Source organism: Teleopsis dalmanni, chromosome X, assembly GCF_002237135.1.
Source record: "Teleopsis dalmanni isolate 2A chromosome X, ASM223713v2, whole genome shotgun sequence".
Classification (NCBI taxonomy): Eukaryota; Metazoa; Arthropoda; class Insecta; order Diptera; family Diopsidae; genus Teleopsis; species Teleopsis dalmanni.
The window spans coordinates 60,552,498-60,572,406 of record NC_051848.1 but is presented as its reverse complement, the minus strand read 5'-3'; the positions used below and the strand labels follow the sequence as shown (position 1 = coordinate 60,572,406).

The 19,909-nt window shown below is 29.9% G+C and overlaps 2 protein-coding genes across 3 annotated transcripts; both read right to left on the bottom strand.

Annotated features, from left to right (window-relative positions):
• Positions 1–960: 960 nt before the first annotated feature.
• LOC119688124 (protein hook) lies at positions 961–10,493 on the bottom strand. Of its 2 annotated transcripts, XM_038102778.1 has the most exons (12): positions 10,428–10,493; positions 10,179–10,322; positions 9,687–10,111; positions 9,345–9,629; positions 9,007–9,258; positions 8,709–8,898; positions 6,030–6,151; positions 5,145–5,263; positions 5,019–5,071; positions 4,691–4,867; positions 1,276–1,378; positions 961–1,203 (listed from the first exon to the last, which is right to left on the bottom strand). In XM_038102778.1, coding segments are annotated over exons 1-12 (1,986 nt in total). In that variant the 5' UTR covers positions 10,429–10,493; the 3' UTR covers positions 961–1,088. The 2 variants fall into 2 exon arrangements, with proteins under 2 accessions (XP_037958706.1, XP_037958705.1); XM_038102777.1 differs by lacking the exon at positions 10,428–10,493 and having other exon boundaries at positions 10,179–10,401.
• A 5,112-nt stretch (positions 10,494–15,605) lies between these two features.
• LOC119688897 (uncharacterized protein C1orf50 homolog) lies at positions 15,606–19,252 on the bottom strand. The gene is made up of 5 exons (XM_038103561.1): positions 19,105–19,252; positions 18,977–19,036; positions 18,740–18,909; positions 18,509–18,670; positions 15,606–15,956 (listed from the first exon to the last, which is right to left on the bottom strand). Exons 2-5 carry the CDS (start codon positions 19,026–19,028, stop codon positions 15,753–15,755), a joined length of 588 nt encoding a protein of 195 aa, XP_037959489.1. The 5' UTR covers positions 19,029–19,036; positions 19,105–19,252; the 3' UTR covers positions 15,606–15,752.
• Positions 19,253–19,909: the final 657 nt, after the last annotated feature.

Below are 19,909 nucleotides of genomic sequence, written 5' to 3'. Positions count from 1 at the left end.
CCTATATATAGAAATATATATTATATATATATAGAAATAATACTGTGAAGCATTAAAATAAATTAATTCTGTATCAAAAATTCACTGAACTATTATTTTTAGTTAATATATGCTTCATACGACTCTTGTTGTAGTTTAAACTTTTATAAGGATGATAAACTAAACAGGCTTCCTTAAGAATACCGCCTCCGTCCATTACACCGCATCATAGTTACATCCTTGAGTTTTCATTTAAAATCTAACTTTTTAAATAATTTATTGTGTCATAGATTATTACTTTAGCATTTAGTACAGATATTGTTTTTTTTAACTGCCAACGCCTTCTGTACATTTTTGTTCCTGTTTTGTTCCAATTTAATGTTTTGCAAAGTCCTTCTATTACCCGATACTTACAAAATTTATTTGTAAGTATTGATCAGTATTTGTTTGAAGAACTATTTCGTGGGAAGTAACGAATTTTTTATAAGTTCCATCGGAAACATAACCTATCTTAACCATAAAAAAATTATATTTTGCACCGTTCCGTTTCGGGTTTGAAACAAAAAAAAATTAAGCGATTATCTTGTATTTGAGACGGTTTAGAATGAATCTAACTAATTTATCTTAGCGTACTTATATAAAAAAAATTAAATTATTTAAAAAAATTTCGGTGAGCCGAATTCAATTAGTTGAACATTTTTATTTAAATTTTTAAATCATACAGAAACATTTTTTTTTTAAATAAATATTTATTCAAACAAATATAAAGAATTATTATATTTAAAACTTAATATTTTAATTATTATATTTGTTTTAATTGTATTTTAAAACATTTATTTTTTAAATAAAAAACATGTCAATCAAAAACTTCTAGCTTATCTATAATAAAATACTTTGATATAAATATAACATAAAATTCAAAATCCTATAAAATAATTAAATAAAATGTAGCTAAATAAAATATATTAATTAAATAAAATATTTAAAAAACACTGAAAACATTTCAACTAATATTAAAAACCAAAAATTTAAATTGGATTACAAAATAACACGATACAATACTAAAACGTTACATTGGTACTAATGTAAATATACATGCTTTCTAATAACTATTTTGACTTTCGTGGTGCTGATTGCCGTTGACGTGCCAAGAACGTCTGCCCCTGACCCATAAGTAATGCTAATTTTGAATCTATTGCATTTCGTTGCGCATTCACGCCCAGTCTAAGTTTAAAGAAAGAATTTTTAATTATCTTAACTGTTTAATAATATTTAAAAATTAAGTATTGTATTTACCTATAGAAGGCTGTTGTCATAAGTTGTTCCTCCATTACACTCATTTTAGGTTTTTGTTCTTCTTCAGCTTCTGTGCTTTTTTCCAATAAATTTGCATCTATAACTAATATATTATAATTATTTATTAGCATAAATAGACGTACAAAATACAAACTTAATACTATAAGCTTTACTACAAGCGTCGTTGACTTTATTTGAATTTTTTTTTAATGTATAAAAAAATTATAAATATCAGTCTACGAGCTAATAGCATAAATGCTTCAATTCCCAATGTGTGGCTTAATCCAGATCTACCCTCTATGATGTCGCCCATATGTTTTCCAATCGATCTTTGGACCCATCGCATTGAAGAGGCTAGGTTTCTCCACCTTACTTCTAATTGACTTCAATTTGAGTCTCATCTATCCCAAATCAATTTTTACTCCTTAACAATTACCTCTTCTTTCACACTACCACTACCTATCCGCATCTTAACCCATTTATACGTCTTTGTGATCCCTTTCATGTTATCTACTTTACAGATCTCTGCGGGCTACATCAACAATGTAGTTTACCACTCTTACTATATTCTAATAACTCTCAATACAATAGCTGACGGTTGTTGCTCAATAGTCGCACTGCTACTGTTATACATTTTACATGTTCCATTACATTAGCCCTTGTTGTCACAACCATTTTTGATATAGATTGTTTATAACTAACATAAATATTTGTTTAACTCTTCAGGCTTATCCAATTTTAGATTTAAGTAATCACAGTACTATTCATTAAATCACTATATAGCATCTACATAATAAAAAACAGTTATTATTATATATACTACTTATTTATGTATTTATTTACTTTCCAATATAGTGAAAAATATCTGTATACCTTTCTTTTGAAAATCAAATTATTTCAGCGTTATACACATATTCAACAGAATTATATAAAGCCTTTAACTTTATATTTATATTAAAAATAAATGGATTCTAGTTTTATAAAATTGAAATAAAATTATGTACAAGTGTACAACATACATATAATATAATATTTGGATCTATTATATCTACTTTTTAATAGCGTTTTCGACAGATTTACTCTCGATCTCTCAAATTTTATGACACAATCGAACATTTTTAGAGGAACCTTACATTTTTTGGCCGTGTTAGAAGACATTTATATTTTTCACAAATACATATATCAAATTCAATCACAATTTTTCTGTCAAATCATATAAAACTGTTGTCAATTTCAGGGTAATCTGGCAAAATATTTGGAGTGTCATAAACAAATTTCGAATGTAATATATTTTGGCACAGATTAACCAATCGAAAATGAAAATTGCACTAAAAGTGCATAAAAAGAGCATCTCTATTGAAAAAATTACCCCAGATGTGCCAATCGAAAATGCCAAAAGTGTACTTTGATTATAATTCTCAATTGGTTTTGTTTTAATTCTTTATAAATTGCTTAGATATTTAGAAGAATGTTACTTGTAATTTAATATAAAATGTAAACTTTAATTCAAACATGGACTACCAATATCTTTTGAAATGCTTTAGGAAATAAAAAATTGCCTGCTTATTTTTATTGCAAATAAAAATAAATTTTTACGAGAATAAATATCCCCGCGCTCTTTTCAATGACTTTGAGTTTGACTTTGGAGCGTAGTAGTCGAATGATTTACTACGATATAAAATTTATTTGAAGTGTATAAGTAGAGAAGAAAAAACGGAAAGTTTAGCAAATAAATAAATACGTCATTATAATCGATTTTAATCAAATTTATGATTTGTAAAGCAAAAAATTTAATCAATAATAAATTAAAACAATTTGTATACGCACTTTTATGTAACAAAATGCTTAAAATATACAACAAAAAATTACTTAAAAGCATAAAGTAATTTGTGCATTTAAGCTTTAATTTTCTGCATAATTTGTCCTTATTTTTGGTCCTATTTCTGATATACTTAATGCAAGTTTTCCCTTCTTATTAACTAATCAACAAAATTGTCCATTTTAAACGAGAGAAAAGAAACATTTATTCTTAAAGTTGCTAATAGATTGTCCCTTTTTACTGAAATGCACTGTAGCAACTAAATTATTGACTTTTAGACAAACAGACATTGTTTTATTTTTTAGTTTGTAATGTAAACAATATATGTGGTTCATGTCAGCGGTGAGTACGGATATTAATTAAATCAGCAAAACTTCATATACCAAAAACACAAAATCTTATTTTCATATTCAAATTTTGCATACCCAAATAAAAAGTTAATCAAATAGTTCAATGGTTATGTCAATTCTAAGTACTTCTTAATAAACATTGTCATTTGCACGTCCAACCGATTTTGTTAAAAATATATTACTACTGTTTTACTACTTCAACATTTTCTAGTGCATGGAAGGTTGCAAGAATCATTCCAATTGAAAAAAAGTCGAATGTTTCCTTATGTTCTGACTATCGCCCCATTAGCATTCTTTCCTTCCTCTTGAAGATGCATAAGAGTATCATGGCTGATGCAATTTGTGGTCACCTGAAAAGCTTTTAGCTTCTGTCCCCTCTGCAATTTGGGCTTAGAAAAAGTTATAGCTGCACGACTGCTATGTTGGAAGTACTTGAGGATGTTCAACACAGCTTTGACGAAAAGTTGATCACATATCTATGTCTACTTGATTCTTTTAGGATCAAGTAGACATTGATCGCGTTGATCAATTTGAACTCTTTAACTCCTTCTTATTTCCTAAGTCAGCGGCAAAATTTATCTTTAGTTATTAAACTGAAAGGTCGTAGTCTGTTGTGGTATCGCTGAGTTCTCGACTTCGAAAACTCTTTATACTGGAGCTCCTCAGTGGTTAATTCTGGGTTCACTTTTGTTTTTAATTTATATAAATGACGTCTTTACAATTTGTAAATATGCTAAATTACATGGGTATGCTGATGACATCCAAATGTATATTTCTTGTAAATTCACCGCTATTGGAAATCTTATTCAGAAGATAAACATTGATTTAAAGAATATTAACGCTTGGGCCGTTAAAAATAACAGGCTGCTAATGCGCAAAAAACAACTATTTTGCCAATTAGTAAATTAAAAATTAATGTCAATGGTTTGCCTCAGGTGTCTATTGTGCAATCAGATATCGAATACAATACTTCTACTAAATGGTTAGGTTTCTACCTAAACCTAGGAAATATTGCTTGTGATAAAGTAAATCATGTAGTTAAAAAAGTATTCGCATGCCTTATATGTCTTAATCTATCACCGAAATATACTCCTGTTGTGACTCGCTGCATGTTGGTAAAACAGTTAATAATTCCTATTATTATGTTTTCCTCTTTAGTTTATTATAAATTATAATAGATGCAGTGTCTCTTGCTAAGTTAAGAAGCTTAAAAATATAACCTTTAAAGAATTTTGCTTAAATTTACCATTAGCTATCCGAGGATCTAAGCTTTTTATAACTTCTTTAGCTTTCTCTACACATTTTCTGTATTTGGCATCGCAAGTTATCAGTTCCTGTTCACGATTCGTTAGGGTGCCCTCTAATTGTGTGATTTTACCTTGTAGCACCACGTTCTGTGCGGCAGATTCTTCTAATTGCAAAGCTAAAAAATATAAAACAATTATGAGTATTTTAAGAAAAGCACCACAACTGGAAACTGCTTGTGTACTGCTTCATTATAATACATAATTATATATATTATGTTATCTATATCCACAATACATAAGCACATTCCTTAAATGTGATTGCAATACTTTTTTGTTCATTTAGTTCCATGAGTTGTTTAATTTGCTTGCCAAATTCATTTCTTTACAAAAGAAAAAATTCGTATCAAAATTCGTATACATAAAAATGTTTAAAATTAAAGATAGAATGCTTACTCTTTCAAGTTAGGATCATCACTCTGTGATGCATGCGATAGAGATAATATTCGTTCGTTGGCGGATTTTAATTGTTCACGCAAATTCTCGTTCCGCTTATTGGCAACGTCTAGGAGTTGCTGAAAAAAAATGAAATTATATTTCTTCATATTAATGGAATAATTTATTAGAAAAATCTTTAATTGTCCCCTAAAAAGATAACTATAACGGGCCCATATGGTAATAAACAATCACAATAAATTATTTCCACTACGCTATTTTTATAACATATAGGTTGATTTCGGAGATATTGGTTCTTGAGATTGGGTTTCAGCAAACCTGCTTACTGGACTTCTAACCGTATACTTTGTTGAAGGAAAGCGTATTCCTAAAATCTGACTTTTTAGGTGCTATCGTAAAGACGGGGTAAATTCCATTCAACACTTAAACTACAAACAATACAACTTCAATGTGTAGAAGATTGCGAATATTTTTTGCTGAGATAGCGCAGATAACAAAAGTAAAGGTTAAGACTTTTTTGTATTAGATTATTATCATAGGTTATTAAATAAATAAAAACCAAGTAAAATATTAAACAAAAATATTTAACTAGATAATGCATCCATTTAATAAATTTTTAATTGCTTTATACAATTTCGCGTTCGGAATGGCGATTTGTGTAGTATCACAATAGATCTGTTTCATGAAGCTTGAATACGTGTCTTCCCCTCTAAGGACTCGGTGCCATTAGTATCGGGCATTTACTTTATGCGAAGTAAACATTTTATAAGAAAAATACCGAAAATATCATATATGTGGTGAATTTTTAAAAAAAATTTTTAACTTTATCTTAATAAAATGAAATAAAAAATAAATTTAATGATTTTTCAATAATTTAATACTTACCGCTAACGCTGTTTGGCCGCCTTGACCCTCACGTAATGCTTTATTTTCAGCTTCTAATCTTTGAATTTTTTCGACTAAAGCTGTTGGCTGTAGCTCCTTGGACATTGTGTTAGCATTTAAGCCTTAAAAAAAACATATACATTAAATTAAATTGAACAACAACCGATATTATTAATAAATTAAAGAATATTATTTAAATAAATTAAATTATTATTATTATTCTTAATTAGTATATCATTTTCTGGAAATTTATTAAGGTCAATAAAATATTTTGTTCTAATAAAACAACTTACAAGATACTTTTAAATTGAAGCTATGATAGTATTAGGGCTAAATAATCTGAACCCAAGGTATCTCGGGCAAACACATAGCATACAAGCTCGCCAATGCAGGCATTCTGCTCTCTAATATTCCGATCCGAGCTGCCTCAACTAAGGTGTAACCTGCTCAACACTACGTTATCAGTGCTAACATGTAATAAGACTGAGTCTTCCCTATAATGACTTTTGTCAGCGCTGTGACTCTGGATATCAAGAGGAAACTATATTCCACCTCATATGTCAGTGTCATTGGCTAGGAGAACATTTAAAATCTTTGAGGGCCCTTTTCTTACCAACTTTACAGAATTTTCATCCTGAAAAGTTAGGGACTTTGCCAAGTTTATAGACTAGGGAGGTTGGTTAACTTAAATAAATTCGTACATTGAACACTGCGGTCTTTTGAGGAGCCCTTCTGGTGTACATAGTACTAAATGCAATATTTTCAATTCATCAGCTTGATGCATCAACTAAATATTAGTTCAAAAATTGTAAATACTGCTCTACAATATCAAGACTACTTGAATTCAAGATGGATAAGGCTTGATGCATCAATATCAAGACTACTTGAATTCAAGATGAGTAAGGTTCAGAACCCAAATCACTATTAATTTTTACTGTTTTGAATTATTGTTTAACCACGGACCAATGAATATGGCACATCTACTGCCATATATTTGGGAATATTGAATATATTTGAAAATTTCTTCTTGATAAAATTAAGACTCGTTTGAGCGGACAGTTATTTTGTATTCTTTAAAGAGTCTTATTGGAACAGTTTACTCCAATAACAATAAAAAAATTGTATTCAAAAAATGTTCACTCAAAAATAATGTAAAGTTTAGAAGAGTTTTTAACGTACTATAGCAAATCTGGAAATAGGCATTAGAGAACAGATTGGGGTTCTAGATATGGTTGAGTCTACGTCACGGACGCCAATTAAATTTCAACCCACCCCCAATTCATCTTAATCCCTAAAAATCCCCTATCCTCTTAAACTACCATCATACGTACATCCTATCCGAAGTATATATATATAAATTTCCTTTCATGTTATTTGCTCGACAGATCTTCACTGGTTTTACAACAACAACCACGTTACAGAACATCAACATTAATGAGGAATTACCGCCAACTAATCTCATTGGAACGGAACAGACAAAATAGACAAAATACAAGTGTGAAATAACGATTTAGTTTATGAAAGTAAAGCACATCAATTTTACAAGAACTGTTACTGAAATATTTCTTTGAGGAATAAAATAAGTATAAAAATCAAAATTGAAAAAATTATCAAAAATTATTCTAAGAATTTGGAGATTAAATATAAGTGGTATATAATTATCAGAAATAGTAATGTTGCACTCGTTTTATATAATGGAAACATTATCATATTAAAGAAGTGAATAGGATGAATTTAAGGTTTATCGTAGATAAATAACGATGTTTGAACAACTGCGAACTTTAGTAGCGATGTTATTGTTCAGATAATACATGCAATCGCTCAAATATACGTTTAAGTTCACCACTTGTGTTGATTAATGTATTTATTATATGTTAAGTAAAACAAAAGACAAAACTCTGACTTAAGAATCTCTCATTATGACGTAATACAGTATAATTGATTGGGGTTCTGAACTCTCAGCGGAATAGAGTATTCTGCACAATAATCTGCTGTATTAACAACTAATCCTTACTGAACAAAAAACATTCTGCTTATCAGATAGCGATAGGATCTACCGGGTATTCATTCTTCTCCTGACTGAGATCCCAGGTTTTATATTTATAACTTTACATGCTTGTCTTTCTTGATGTACGTTCTAGAGAAATTGAAAAATATATTATATATTAATATTTAATAAAAATATCTCTAGCGTCCTTTTCGCACGAAAAATTGATATAAACATTGTAAAAAATGTTCTGCAATGTCAAAATTTTGATTTTATATCAATTTATCATACAAAATTAATGTTGGTACTAGGCTGTAGTTAAAAAAAAACTACTATATTAATACTAAAGTTTGTGTTTATATATAAACACAAAATATAAAAACAATATATCTAAATTTTTACAGATGATATATATATATTCTCAATTAGTTATTTTTTAATTATGTGATTCTACCGCGGAACTCAACAAAATATAGGAATATATTTTGCTATATGTATTTGACAATACTCGACACAGCTGTATGGTCAGCCAAAAATTCAATTAAAATATAATTAAAATAATATAAAATGAATTTTTGTTATTGTAGTTAACTACTGTTCGAAAAACCTCTTTATATGTATCAAATAAATTTTAAAAATTAGCGACTAACAAATTATATCCACATATTAAATGTAACGGATTGAAAACTTACTTCCTGTGCTTGTCGAAAGTTGCCCACATTTTAATTCATCTATAGCCTCTCTTAAGTTGTCTCGTTCCTTTAGTAAGCTATCTTTAACACGTTGCAATGCATTCATATTGCTTTCTAGATTTTTGTTTTCAAACTCAAGTTTAACATTTTTACTCATTTCTACGTCCAGCTTTGTGTGCAGCTCTTGCACCTGAATTAAACAAAATAAATTTATTTTAACTTAAAATAGTGGGCAATATGCATTAGTACTTAGGTATCCACTTTAAAGATATCTACTTGCGCTTTTTAAAATACGTACTTCTTTCTTGAATAGCTCGACTTGACCTTTAATAGTGGCATATTTCTTAGCATCTTCTTCAAACTGTGCATTCTGTTGTACATAGTCAGCACTTCGATCTTCCAGCATCTTTATATGCTTTTTCATATCATTATAGTCTTCCAATTTCTTTTTATATGTATCCAGCTGTGCCTCGCACATTTTTAATTGATCATTTGATTCGCGTAGAACGTCAACTTCATCTTTTAGTTGTGTGAGTACAGTAGTACTTTTCTAGGAAATTTATGCAAATCAGAATGTATATATTTTACCATTATCATATAATGAAATATATAATATTTTTAATATGTCTAATTTACCGTCAATTCATTGATACGTTCCTGCATTATTTGCATTTCTTTATCCTGCTGTTGTGTCTTTAATTTGAGATCTTCTCGTGCTGTTTCGGATTGTAGCAATTCTTCTTTAAGCAAATCTAATTGACGACGTAAGTCATTATATCGTGCTGAACCAGCTTGTACTGGACCTAATGACACGCCATCGTCACCAATTGTAGATGTTGTACTCTCTAAACGATCAATTTCATTTTGTAACTTTAGGATCTCTTGCTGAAAATTGTTCTTCTCATCCATCAGCAATACAACCTGTTAGCATACAAAACTCATATTAACCATGAAATTTTTTTATTTAATAATACTCACTTTCTTTTCCATTTCAAAGCATTTTTGTGCTAAAGAATCGCGTTCTTCTTGCAAATTCTTATAATCGAAATCGCTGAGTGAATTACCAGAACTTGATGGAGTTTGCCACGTTGACTGTAATTCCTGTAATGCACGCATTATATTCTGTTGTAATGATTCTTCCAAACACATTATTTCTCGTATATATTCTTTTTTCTCAGAGCAATTCACTGCGCAGCCGAGAACCAATTGCAACAGTCGTTCCAATTCGCCAATATCACACTTTTCAGCAATGCATAAAGCATCCGGTCTACGAAATTCTGTGAGTGAATAATTTAACACATCGGTGTAATAGTCGTATACTGCTTCAATAACCTTTTTCAAATTGCTCATTTTAAGTCGCCAATTACTTCCAGCATCTTTTTTGATTTTCGAGAGCCAAACATCTGTAAACAACAGAAAACACAACTTATTTTAGTGAAATCTGTAAAACGATTGGATGCACACACTTACCTGTAAAAGACTCTGGTGCAAATTGATTTAATGCCTGAGCTAGCGCAACCCCATCCGAAAGTTCCTCCACAGTACAATGTGGTGCTTTTAAGTTTAGAGTCTTAAACCATTCAATTAAGCTCTTACACATTTCAGCACGACTCACTTCCATTTTTTATAAATATTTACAATTGTTTTAAAGCAAAAAAATTAAAAAAATAAATACAACAATTAAAATATTATTACTTTTTATCACAATAATAATCTCACTTTAGCGATAACATTATATCGATAATTTAATGCGGCTGTGTTTTGTGTCATGCAAGTTACGATAACAATAGTTGTATGAATCACTAGCAGACAATTTGAAATATTAGAAAATTGTTTTATGTATCAAAATTTATTATTTACTATTATTAATTTATTATTATATAATTACAAATCGAATTGTGAAAATTGAATTTATGTTTCAGTCGACAGTTTTGGAACTGTGTAAAATGAATAAAGAATTATTTATAAATTATTTTATATACATATTATTAAAGTTATTTTTAAATAACTCAATTACCGAGTTCAAACTCAGTGAAACTTCTGTAATTCGATACCAAAAAAATAGGGAATGCGGAAGTTGTAGGGTATTTAAAAAAAAAAACGTATGATTGAATACTTTGCAAAATGTAATCGTTATTAATCATAAATAAACCATACAAATTGTTACTAGGTTCTTTCTGTGCTGAAATTTTTAATAAACGATGGGAAGACTCAACGACATGCAGGCATCTGTATGCAATCTAGCCACTTTTCACTAAAAGGAAATCCACTAAGCTCCACGAGTATAATGAGATGCACCGTAGAGATATCAGCCTTATTTATTAAATTTACTTATAGGTCACTGTTAACTAGGATACCATACTAGAAGATTGAATCTCCCTTTCAATCATACCTGTCGCAGATATGGGATAGACGATAAGAGTGCATCTCAACTACTCTGTCTTTGCCCAGCTAATGCATGGCGACGACTCATCACTTTAGGAATCCTTTTTCTTAAGAATCTTGATCAATTACAAGACCTCACACTAAATAGCATTTTGAACTTCGCCAAAGGTTCTAGGTGGTTTTAAACCCTGAGTTTTCCCATATATACGGTAACACAATGGGCAAGTAGGCCTTGGTGGATTCCCTAGGGATCGCTGATGTAACCTAACCTAATCATAAAAAATTAAAAATATTAACATTAGATTAAACGAAATTTAAATACTGTTTACACAGTCATAACAATTTTACCACCAAAAATGATTAACTTTATATAAGTATATATGTGTATATATTAATATAAAATGCAGTTAATTAAATTTTAGTTCAATTTATTTATTTTAGATATATTAAAAATTTTCTATACAAGTATTTGTATCTGAGACTTTTACTTATGTAGCAGTTAAAGCCAACTTTTTACTGAAAGATCCATTTTTAACAGTGATTAATATTAGTTGTTCTGTTTATCATCCAAATTTGATATACCATAAACATGTACATATGTAATTTTAATAAATAAGAAAGAGTCTCTTAGAAAATATTACTTCTTACATATATTTCTATTTCAAAACCGATTTAAATAAAATTGACATATATATGACATATATGTCACTTGAATCTAGCATATACCAATTATTTCATTTCTCGAGCATCTACATACGGTTACCAGACATGTCACAATATAGCCCTCTGCTTCAATTCTAAAACTTCATTGTCCACAACTTCATCGTTGTTTCAAAGTAGACCTGCATTACTTCAGCTATTATCACAATTGCTTGCTGCAGACAATACTGTTGTGATGCTTGTTAAGAAGTTAACTACATCTTAATTGGAGCCTGCAACATAACAAATATTGGTGAACTACTAACCAATTCTAAGTGTTTACTCTGTCTGAAGATAAAAGAGACTGACTATACTTCGTCCATACCAGTTTAGGCTATTGGAATAAATTGGCAACAATTTAATTAAAACTATCACGAACTGAAGTACGGCTGGAGTCTGTGAATCCAGACACTTTTGCAGTGAGTGATAGCTGATTGTCTGGTGTAATAAAGCAGATTACATTCCTGAATTACATTCTATAAATTTAGAATAAAATTCTCTAGATATAAATAGATTTTCCAGTTGATAACTTACAAAGACATGTGTGAGAGACAGGTGTGAGAGAAAATAAAACTGATATTTCAGATATAAGTTAGTCACTTAGGTGAATGTATAGGAAAAAGTGTAATTGTTGATCCAAAAATATAAGGTCGTCAGTTATATACATGACTGACAGAAAATTATTTAGGTGAAGCTGTGAGAATAAATGAGATGGAAGTTTTCCATTCACTTAAATAAAAATAAGAATTTGTAATAAATAAAAGTAATGTCTTTAAAATTGGAAATCTACAAATTTGTATCTAATGTGTGTAATCATTATATTGCACTTGTTTAGAGAAGATATATATATGTATAGATTTAAAACCTCGACTCACGCGTTGGATTAGTTTAGGTTATACCGGCGATTCCATGGGGATCCACTTAGACCTATAGGCCAATTGTGCTAACGTATTATTAAAAACCCAAAGGTTAAAATCAAGATCCTCAAAAAAGAAAGCCACTCAAGTGTTAAGGCGGCGCCGTGAACTTTCATCGTCCTCACAACAACTGAGACAGATATAGTTGAAAGGGAGCTTTAGTCTCCTAGCATAGTTACCTAGAAAACAATGACCTGTAAGTAAACCTTCTGCAAGATTATCTCCACGAGATATCCCTATGAGAGATTTTGGTTTTTTTCTATTGATGTGTCGCCAAATTCCATACAGATGCCTAGAAATAGGTCAATCAATATAAAAAAAATATTTACATTAATTTGCAGTAATATCAATGAAACTAATTTAGTTTTATATAAACCATTTCATATCACTTCAAAAAAGCTAAAATACTTTAGTTACTAAAATTCTTAACTATGTTATGATTTAAAGTAACTAATATGGGATGTGAAATCAGATATGATATTTATTAAACCAATTGCGGTCATATGTGATAGCTAACCCTTAAACTGTGCAAGTATCATTGTCATTTAAGCAGTTTGATAGAACTATGTCAAATATCATAAGATTTTATGTCATATATTAAATTTTACACCAGTACCAATAATGACAAACCTGATATGAAAGAGGCGGTACGGCACCGTAGCCGTATTAAAAGACAAGTGGCATCGATAAGTCAACTATACCTGGAAAATTGTAATTATCATCATACGTCGCTGTATCTTATTGTCATTTGGACCGAGTAGGTGTGTATCATTTTCCACTCAAAAATATTGAATCTATTTATCTAATATATATTAAAAACAATATAAAAGGTTAAGGCTACAACTAATTTCGATAGATAAGAATGTCATAGTTATGTATCAGAATTATATTTCTAGTCATTTGCTCTTAATACGCTATAGGTATCGCTTCGATCATCGTTGCAGTTGACCCATTTATCGAGTCGATTAGGTGATTCAAACATGATCTAATCTTTGATCGTTTTCTACTTTCGATCATTTTGCTCTGTATAACCAGTTATTCCGAGGTTTCTGTTCGTCTCCCTACAAGACCATAGCAATTTTTATATGGATTGAAGATTATGTTCACGTCTAGTATTTTCGTATAAATCTTAAACCACAGAGACGTTAGTTCTATAAGTAGTTCATGGAATTTTCACGTCTCTGCCGTACAAATGTGTATTTTTTATTGTTCTCGGTTTGGTTATAAATACATTAGGAACACCAAACTTAATTGAAACTTTGTATATTTATAGAACCATTTTATGGCGATCTTTGGCGTAGATAACATTAAAGAAATTATAAATACAAATACATGTGTTAGAATATGGTTAGGTGAAAAATGTGAAAGAGGAGGAAAACAAGATTGAGTTATAAATGCGTGGGATTTTAATTAAAACTAACTTGAGTCGAGCCCGAAAAACCTGACCAAGTCAATAAGGCAGACCAAAAATCAATTGGTCTCAAATTGGTGTATGTATTAGCATATGAAAACAGATGGGAAACATCATGGCGGGTAGAGCTGCTTTTTATTCACCAAGCCGTATAATAATACTGACTTGACGCAGGCATAGAATATTTATATATACATATATTTCATAGTTTAGCATAAGCTACACGACCTCCTTGAATACGGCTTTTTACATTCGTTTTGTCTTCAGCGTCCGTGGAAAACACTGCCTAGATATGTGAAACTGGTAACGTTCGCGATACTTTGATCGTCAATTAAAAAGGTATTACTAGTTTGTTTTAATGCGGATGGCCTTAGTTTTCGACTAGCTTACGCGTTGGTCACGTCTAGTTTTACCTGCATATGATCCTGTCTGTGTGACAACACTATCAGATAGTCGGTGTAATCAAGTTCTTCAAGGGGTTTATTTAGTCGTGAGTTTATTCCGCGGTTCTCGGTATCAAAGGTGTCGAGGAGCAGAAGGTATCCTTGACAGACATCCGTCATTGATGGGAATATCTCGTTTAGTGCTCCCTTCTACAACACTCTCCACTGCACGGTATCATACCTATTTTTAATTAAATGAATTAACTTCATAAGGACCCCGTATCTTTCAAGAGCCGTCCAAATGTATTCTCGCTTAATCGAGTCGATGACAGTAATACGATCCCCCGCTAGTTATTGCAATCGGAAAGGTTACCCTTCTTCGGAAGTTTTATAATTACTTATGCTTTCCATTCTTTTGGTAATCTTTCGGTATTCCAAATCTCTCTAAATAGAGGATAAGGAATGTCGGCGTCACTGAACGGTACTGTTTTGAAGCATTCTCCCGGCATGTTGTCTAAGGCAGCCACTTTCCCGTTCTTTAAAAAAAGTAATAGCATCAACTATTTCTGCTTTGCTAGGGATGTCTGTGCAAATGTTTCTTATAATATAGGTCTTCTTCGCTGTGTGCTTGTTAGAAAATCAGTATTGGTCGTTATGACATACATAGTCTTTTTAAAGTGGTTGCGTGGTTGAGTTGATCTGCGTCCACCTAGACCAGATTACTTTGCACAAATTTGAAAGTATATCGTTTTTAAAAAATTTTAAAGTACCGTTTACAGATTAAGAATACGAAAGCATTGGACGGACAGACGGAATTAGTAATAAGGATACCATCTAATACCATATTAGAAAATAAATAAAATTAATTATTACTAAGTAAAGAAAAATAAAAACAAATACTGTAGTGTCGATTATTGTATGCGTTTTGCTTTATTACTTTTAAAAGCAAAAATACAATTTAATATAAATTTGAACATATTTTCTAAATCAATAGATTTAAATTTTCATAATATTTTAAAACACTTTATATTATAATAGATAAAAGCTTAATTATTGTTACTTATATCGATATCTTTATACAAAAATATATAATTTTCTTTTGTATTTTACAGAGAGAAACAAGATGCACAATTCGTTTTATTTGACTCATTCGTATAAGTTTAAAAAAAGTAATTGGATCTTAATTATATATTTATTTATGATTTTATATCCTATAATCTTGCTACTTTAATATTCGTTTTATGACTATTCAGTCTATTGATTCAGTGATGATATTTGTAACCATAGGTGAACTTGGGGCACAAATAGCTTCTATAGCAGGCTGTTGTATTAATTTTGCGGCTATATTCATTTTTTGATCACGTTCTTCAATTTTGTCTACAGCTGTCCAAGAAAAATCGTTCTCCAATCTGTAACTACCTAAATATGTTTGTTCTATGTAACCATTCCAATCCTGATAAACCAATTAAAAATAGATGTTAGAATGAAAATTTACAAATTTGTTTATAATGTATATATTAAAAAATTTTTAACTTTTTAACAATAAATAATAAGTGACAATATTAATTTTACAATAGTTAAGGGAGGCTAACAAATGAGAAGAGACAAATTTATAAAAATACTAAGAATTTTAGAACCGCTAAAGGGTTCTTATAGCAAGTTCCTCTTCCGTGATTCAAGCTGGGATCTGTAATCAAATAACATAAAAGAATATACAAGACGATTACATGGGTGGAAAAGCGGATGGGTAGTGGTTGATTGTGATGGAGCAGAGAATGAGGACAAGAAGTAGTTTGGGTGGGTAGAATTTAAATTGAACATTAACCCGGGTCCAGACAGAGAAACCTCCCCACTTCAATGGAGTAGATCCAATGATCAATTGGACGGAAGTTTGTGTGCATTGTGGTACAGAAGAACATGAGCGACATCATGGGGACTAGAGCTGCAGTTTGGGTATACATTAGGAATAGACGTTTTTATGCGTGAAAAGTAACTGTTTAGCACTCGGGTATATTCTGATCTCAATTGAGGTACGACAATTCTTGCTGCACGGGGGAGACATTGTTCTTTCTCGTAGATGTTAAGCGGAGAACTGTTGAGAACCTTGTTGTGTAACAATCTTGGTCCTGAAGAGGATATTGCATCTGTGTAAAGAATAAAATGTCGGCTTGGCACATAGGCGTAGCCTAAAGCATAAATTTTGCAAATTTTTTTTTATAAAATATGTGAAGTTCACATTGATAAAGGGTGAATGAATAACATATATTGATACAAATTAAAAACTATGAAATTGTTTCGCTAAAATTTTATTGCCGAACTTTTATTAAACCTTCTAAGGGAATACAACAGTGATGTTCGATATTTGACACATATAAAAATATCGGAAAGACTACCAACCTGTTTTTGGTGAACTATAATAATATATGTATGTCTATATATATTTATACATATATATATATTTATTTAAATATATATTTATTTATATATTTATTTACTTAACACTAAACGAGAATAAATTTATGCCTTTAAATATTAATTAATGTGTACCAACGGTATGGACAAATCAGTTATTACTGTAATATAATATAGAAACACAGTTGTGGGAATAAAAATCTATATGTAACGTAGACTTAGTTAAGCCATTACTTACTTTTATACTTGCCATAAAAATTAAAAAAAGGTCCGGTATTTTAATTTAATTAAGATTGCAATAGTGTGTATACCAATTTAAACAATTACAAATTCCTATTTCGTCTATCCAAGAATAGATGGGAAAAACGCTAATATGTTTACTTTTAATGTACTTTTATATAGATGGGATAAGATGTGAAGTGATTAAGAAGTTATTAAATTCACTTAAAGAATTAGAAATCTCTTCTTAAGTTCTGCAGTTATTTTGATTCTTATTTATTCTGATACTCAAGCAACTATTAAAGCGCTAAACTGCTAATATCAAAGTAAGTTGTGCATTGCGGTGAATCTCTTAATGAGATGACCCAGCAATGTGACATACATACAATTTGATTGCTAGAATATTGCAATACAGTCAAACTGTAACGCTATTAAACTATCCAATAAAATTACTATAATTAGTTTTAATTACTTCTAAACTGTTTTAGAAAAAACATAAATTACTGCTTCTTTATCAACTAATATTATTAACAACTAATATTTGTTCCTAAAGGAAATAGATGAATGATGGTATCAAGGATAACATATTGACAACGATGCTTATCTTGTGAAAACGAAAACTAAAAAGTCACGAAAGTTTCTTTTCATGAGAAAAGATTATAAGACATTATACAGATATTACACCAAATGGCTACTGCATAATCTACAACGATGAAGAGAAAGAAGAAAAAACATATGAACACTTCTCCTTTTGCATTCGGCGGACAACAAAGCAAAATACACATAGTAATTAAAAAATATCTTATGTATCGGTAGTGTTTCTCTACTAATGTTACAACAGTTTGTAAAGGCTTATAGTCTTTATAATAGTTTAAAAACTTGAATTATGAATCTTTTTGAAATCATCTGGTATCATAACGCTTCCATTTTACATTATTTTAGTTTCTGAATAATGAATTTTAACTAATCAAAATTTATATAATTTCTTAATAGAAAAGTTTTTTCAATATGCTTTAGTAATTCCGTCATAATTGACTTTAAAAATCAACTTTGATATAATATTCATTTTTCATAATTAAAATAAAAATAAATAAATTACTCGAAAAGTGCTAATTCACTTTTAATTTGTACAGTAATTCAATCTATAACGCTGTACATTAGTTCCGCGTTATAGGGGTATTCCCGTATATCCCATATACACACGTGCAAAGGTACACGAAGCTAATTATGAACTATACAAATCCCCGCATTATATGAGGGAATGCCCCTATATATAAGGGGGATTGAAATCGCGTAATATGAAAACGCGTTATAAGAGAACCGTGTTATAGGTGGGATTACTGTACTTAATTAATAAATAAATAATATACTCACTTCTGGCGTTAATATACTGAAGTATTTTTGACCCGATGGCTTTTGATACAGATGATACACTTTCCCAGCTTGCTTTACAAAATTGCAAGCAATTTTATTTAAATCCATACTTTCATTTGCTTCTCTTATTATATCAGCAGCTTGTGATTGCAAAAATCTTATCTGAAAAAAATTTGTTATAAACTTATTCAATTCAAATTACATAATTTGGTGTTTTTTATAATTCTCAACCTGGTCAAGAATGAGGCAAAGTTTTCCGCATGTATTTGATCGCAAATTTTTATCCGCCTTTTGGATTTCTTCTGCCAGACTTATTATATCCATTTCATCGTGCATGGATACCCGACTTGGACTAACTAAAGGGAGTCCATTAGGCGCCGGATTACGTTCTACAAGTTGAGCTAAACATATACAGATTTTTTAGTTGTTGGGTATAGAGTTTTAGAATCTCTTAACTCAGTCACTCACCTTTTTTCACTGCAATTTCATATGTCATATGTTCCATAGCACTTCTTTTCATTAGGAATACTTAAAGTTAAAATTTATTTTTATTCAAATTGTTAATTGTTTAAAACAATTAATTTCAAAACTCTTACCAGCACAACAGAGGAAACTAGAAGCAAATCATAACAATTCTGCTTGCGCTAAGAAATGTCAAATCTGTCATAATGTAAGTTTTTTAATTATTTTGCGAACACTCCATAATATGTTTGGTATATTTGGTTTGGTTTTTATAATTTTATAATTGGTTTTTATACGAATAATTGTTAAAAAATTTTTGAAATTTTTATTTTACAACTTAAATATAGCTGTAATCTATAATATTAAAAGATTTTTTATAAAAATTTAAAATATGCATATAATTTTCTTATAATTATAATGATTAGTATATACCATGACCGTCACGATTTAATAACATATATTTGTAATATTCATTTTGGATGACCTTTTTCATTACGCTATATACTGATATAGCTTGGTATTTGAGATATCTAACTGAAAGTAATAAACTTTTTAGATTTATCATTTAAAAAATACACGTGCCATCTAGCGGTGACTAGTATATAGAATGTCAAAATTGATTACACAAACGACGTTTAATAAGTAGACGCGCCAGATATCAAATCGAACTCAAACCATATCAATAAATATTATTGTTTAAAGGGATAATAACACAACTTTGGGTTGTAAACATCTATTCCGCTATATAAATTAAACACTAAAATAAAAATTTATTCTCTATTTTAGTACATTTAGGGATTATTTAAAATATACTACAATGACCGTTTGTTAATTAGCATAAGCGGAACACTACATTGCATGAATGTCTATAAGTTCGATACAAAATAGGGTAGATTTAGAAACTATGTTGGAACCTATGTCATCACGTCCTTTAAAGAT

Bases quoted from the DNA above. Each gene is read 5' to 3' on its own strand.
- LOC119688124 (XM_038102777.1), bottom strand. From the start codon at position 10,329: ATGGAAGTGAGTCGTGCTGAAATGTGTAAGAGCTTAATTGAATGGTTT. The intron at 5,264-6,029 runs GTAAGTATTAAA...ATTTTTTTTCAG, and splicing joins GCGGCCAAACAGCGTTAGCG to CAACTCCTAGACGTTGCCAA. The intron at 4,868-5,018 runs GTATTGCAATCA...TATATTTTTTAG, and splicing joins GGAACTAAATGAACAAAAAA to CTTTGCAATTAGAAGAATCT.
- LOC119688897 (XM_038103561.1), bottom strand. From the start codon at position 19,028: ATGAAAAGAAGTGCTATGGAACATATGACATATGAAATTGCAGTGAAA. The intron at 18,910-18,976 runs GTGAGTGACTGA...GTATATGTTTAG, and splicing joins TGAAATTGCAGTGAAAAAAG to CTCAACTTGTAGAACGTAAT. The intron at 15,957-18,508 runs GTGAGTATATTA...TTGGTTTATCAG, and splicing joins TCAGTATATTAACGCCAGAA to GATTGGAATGGTTACATAGA.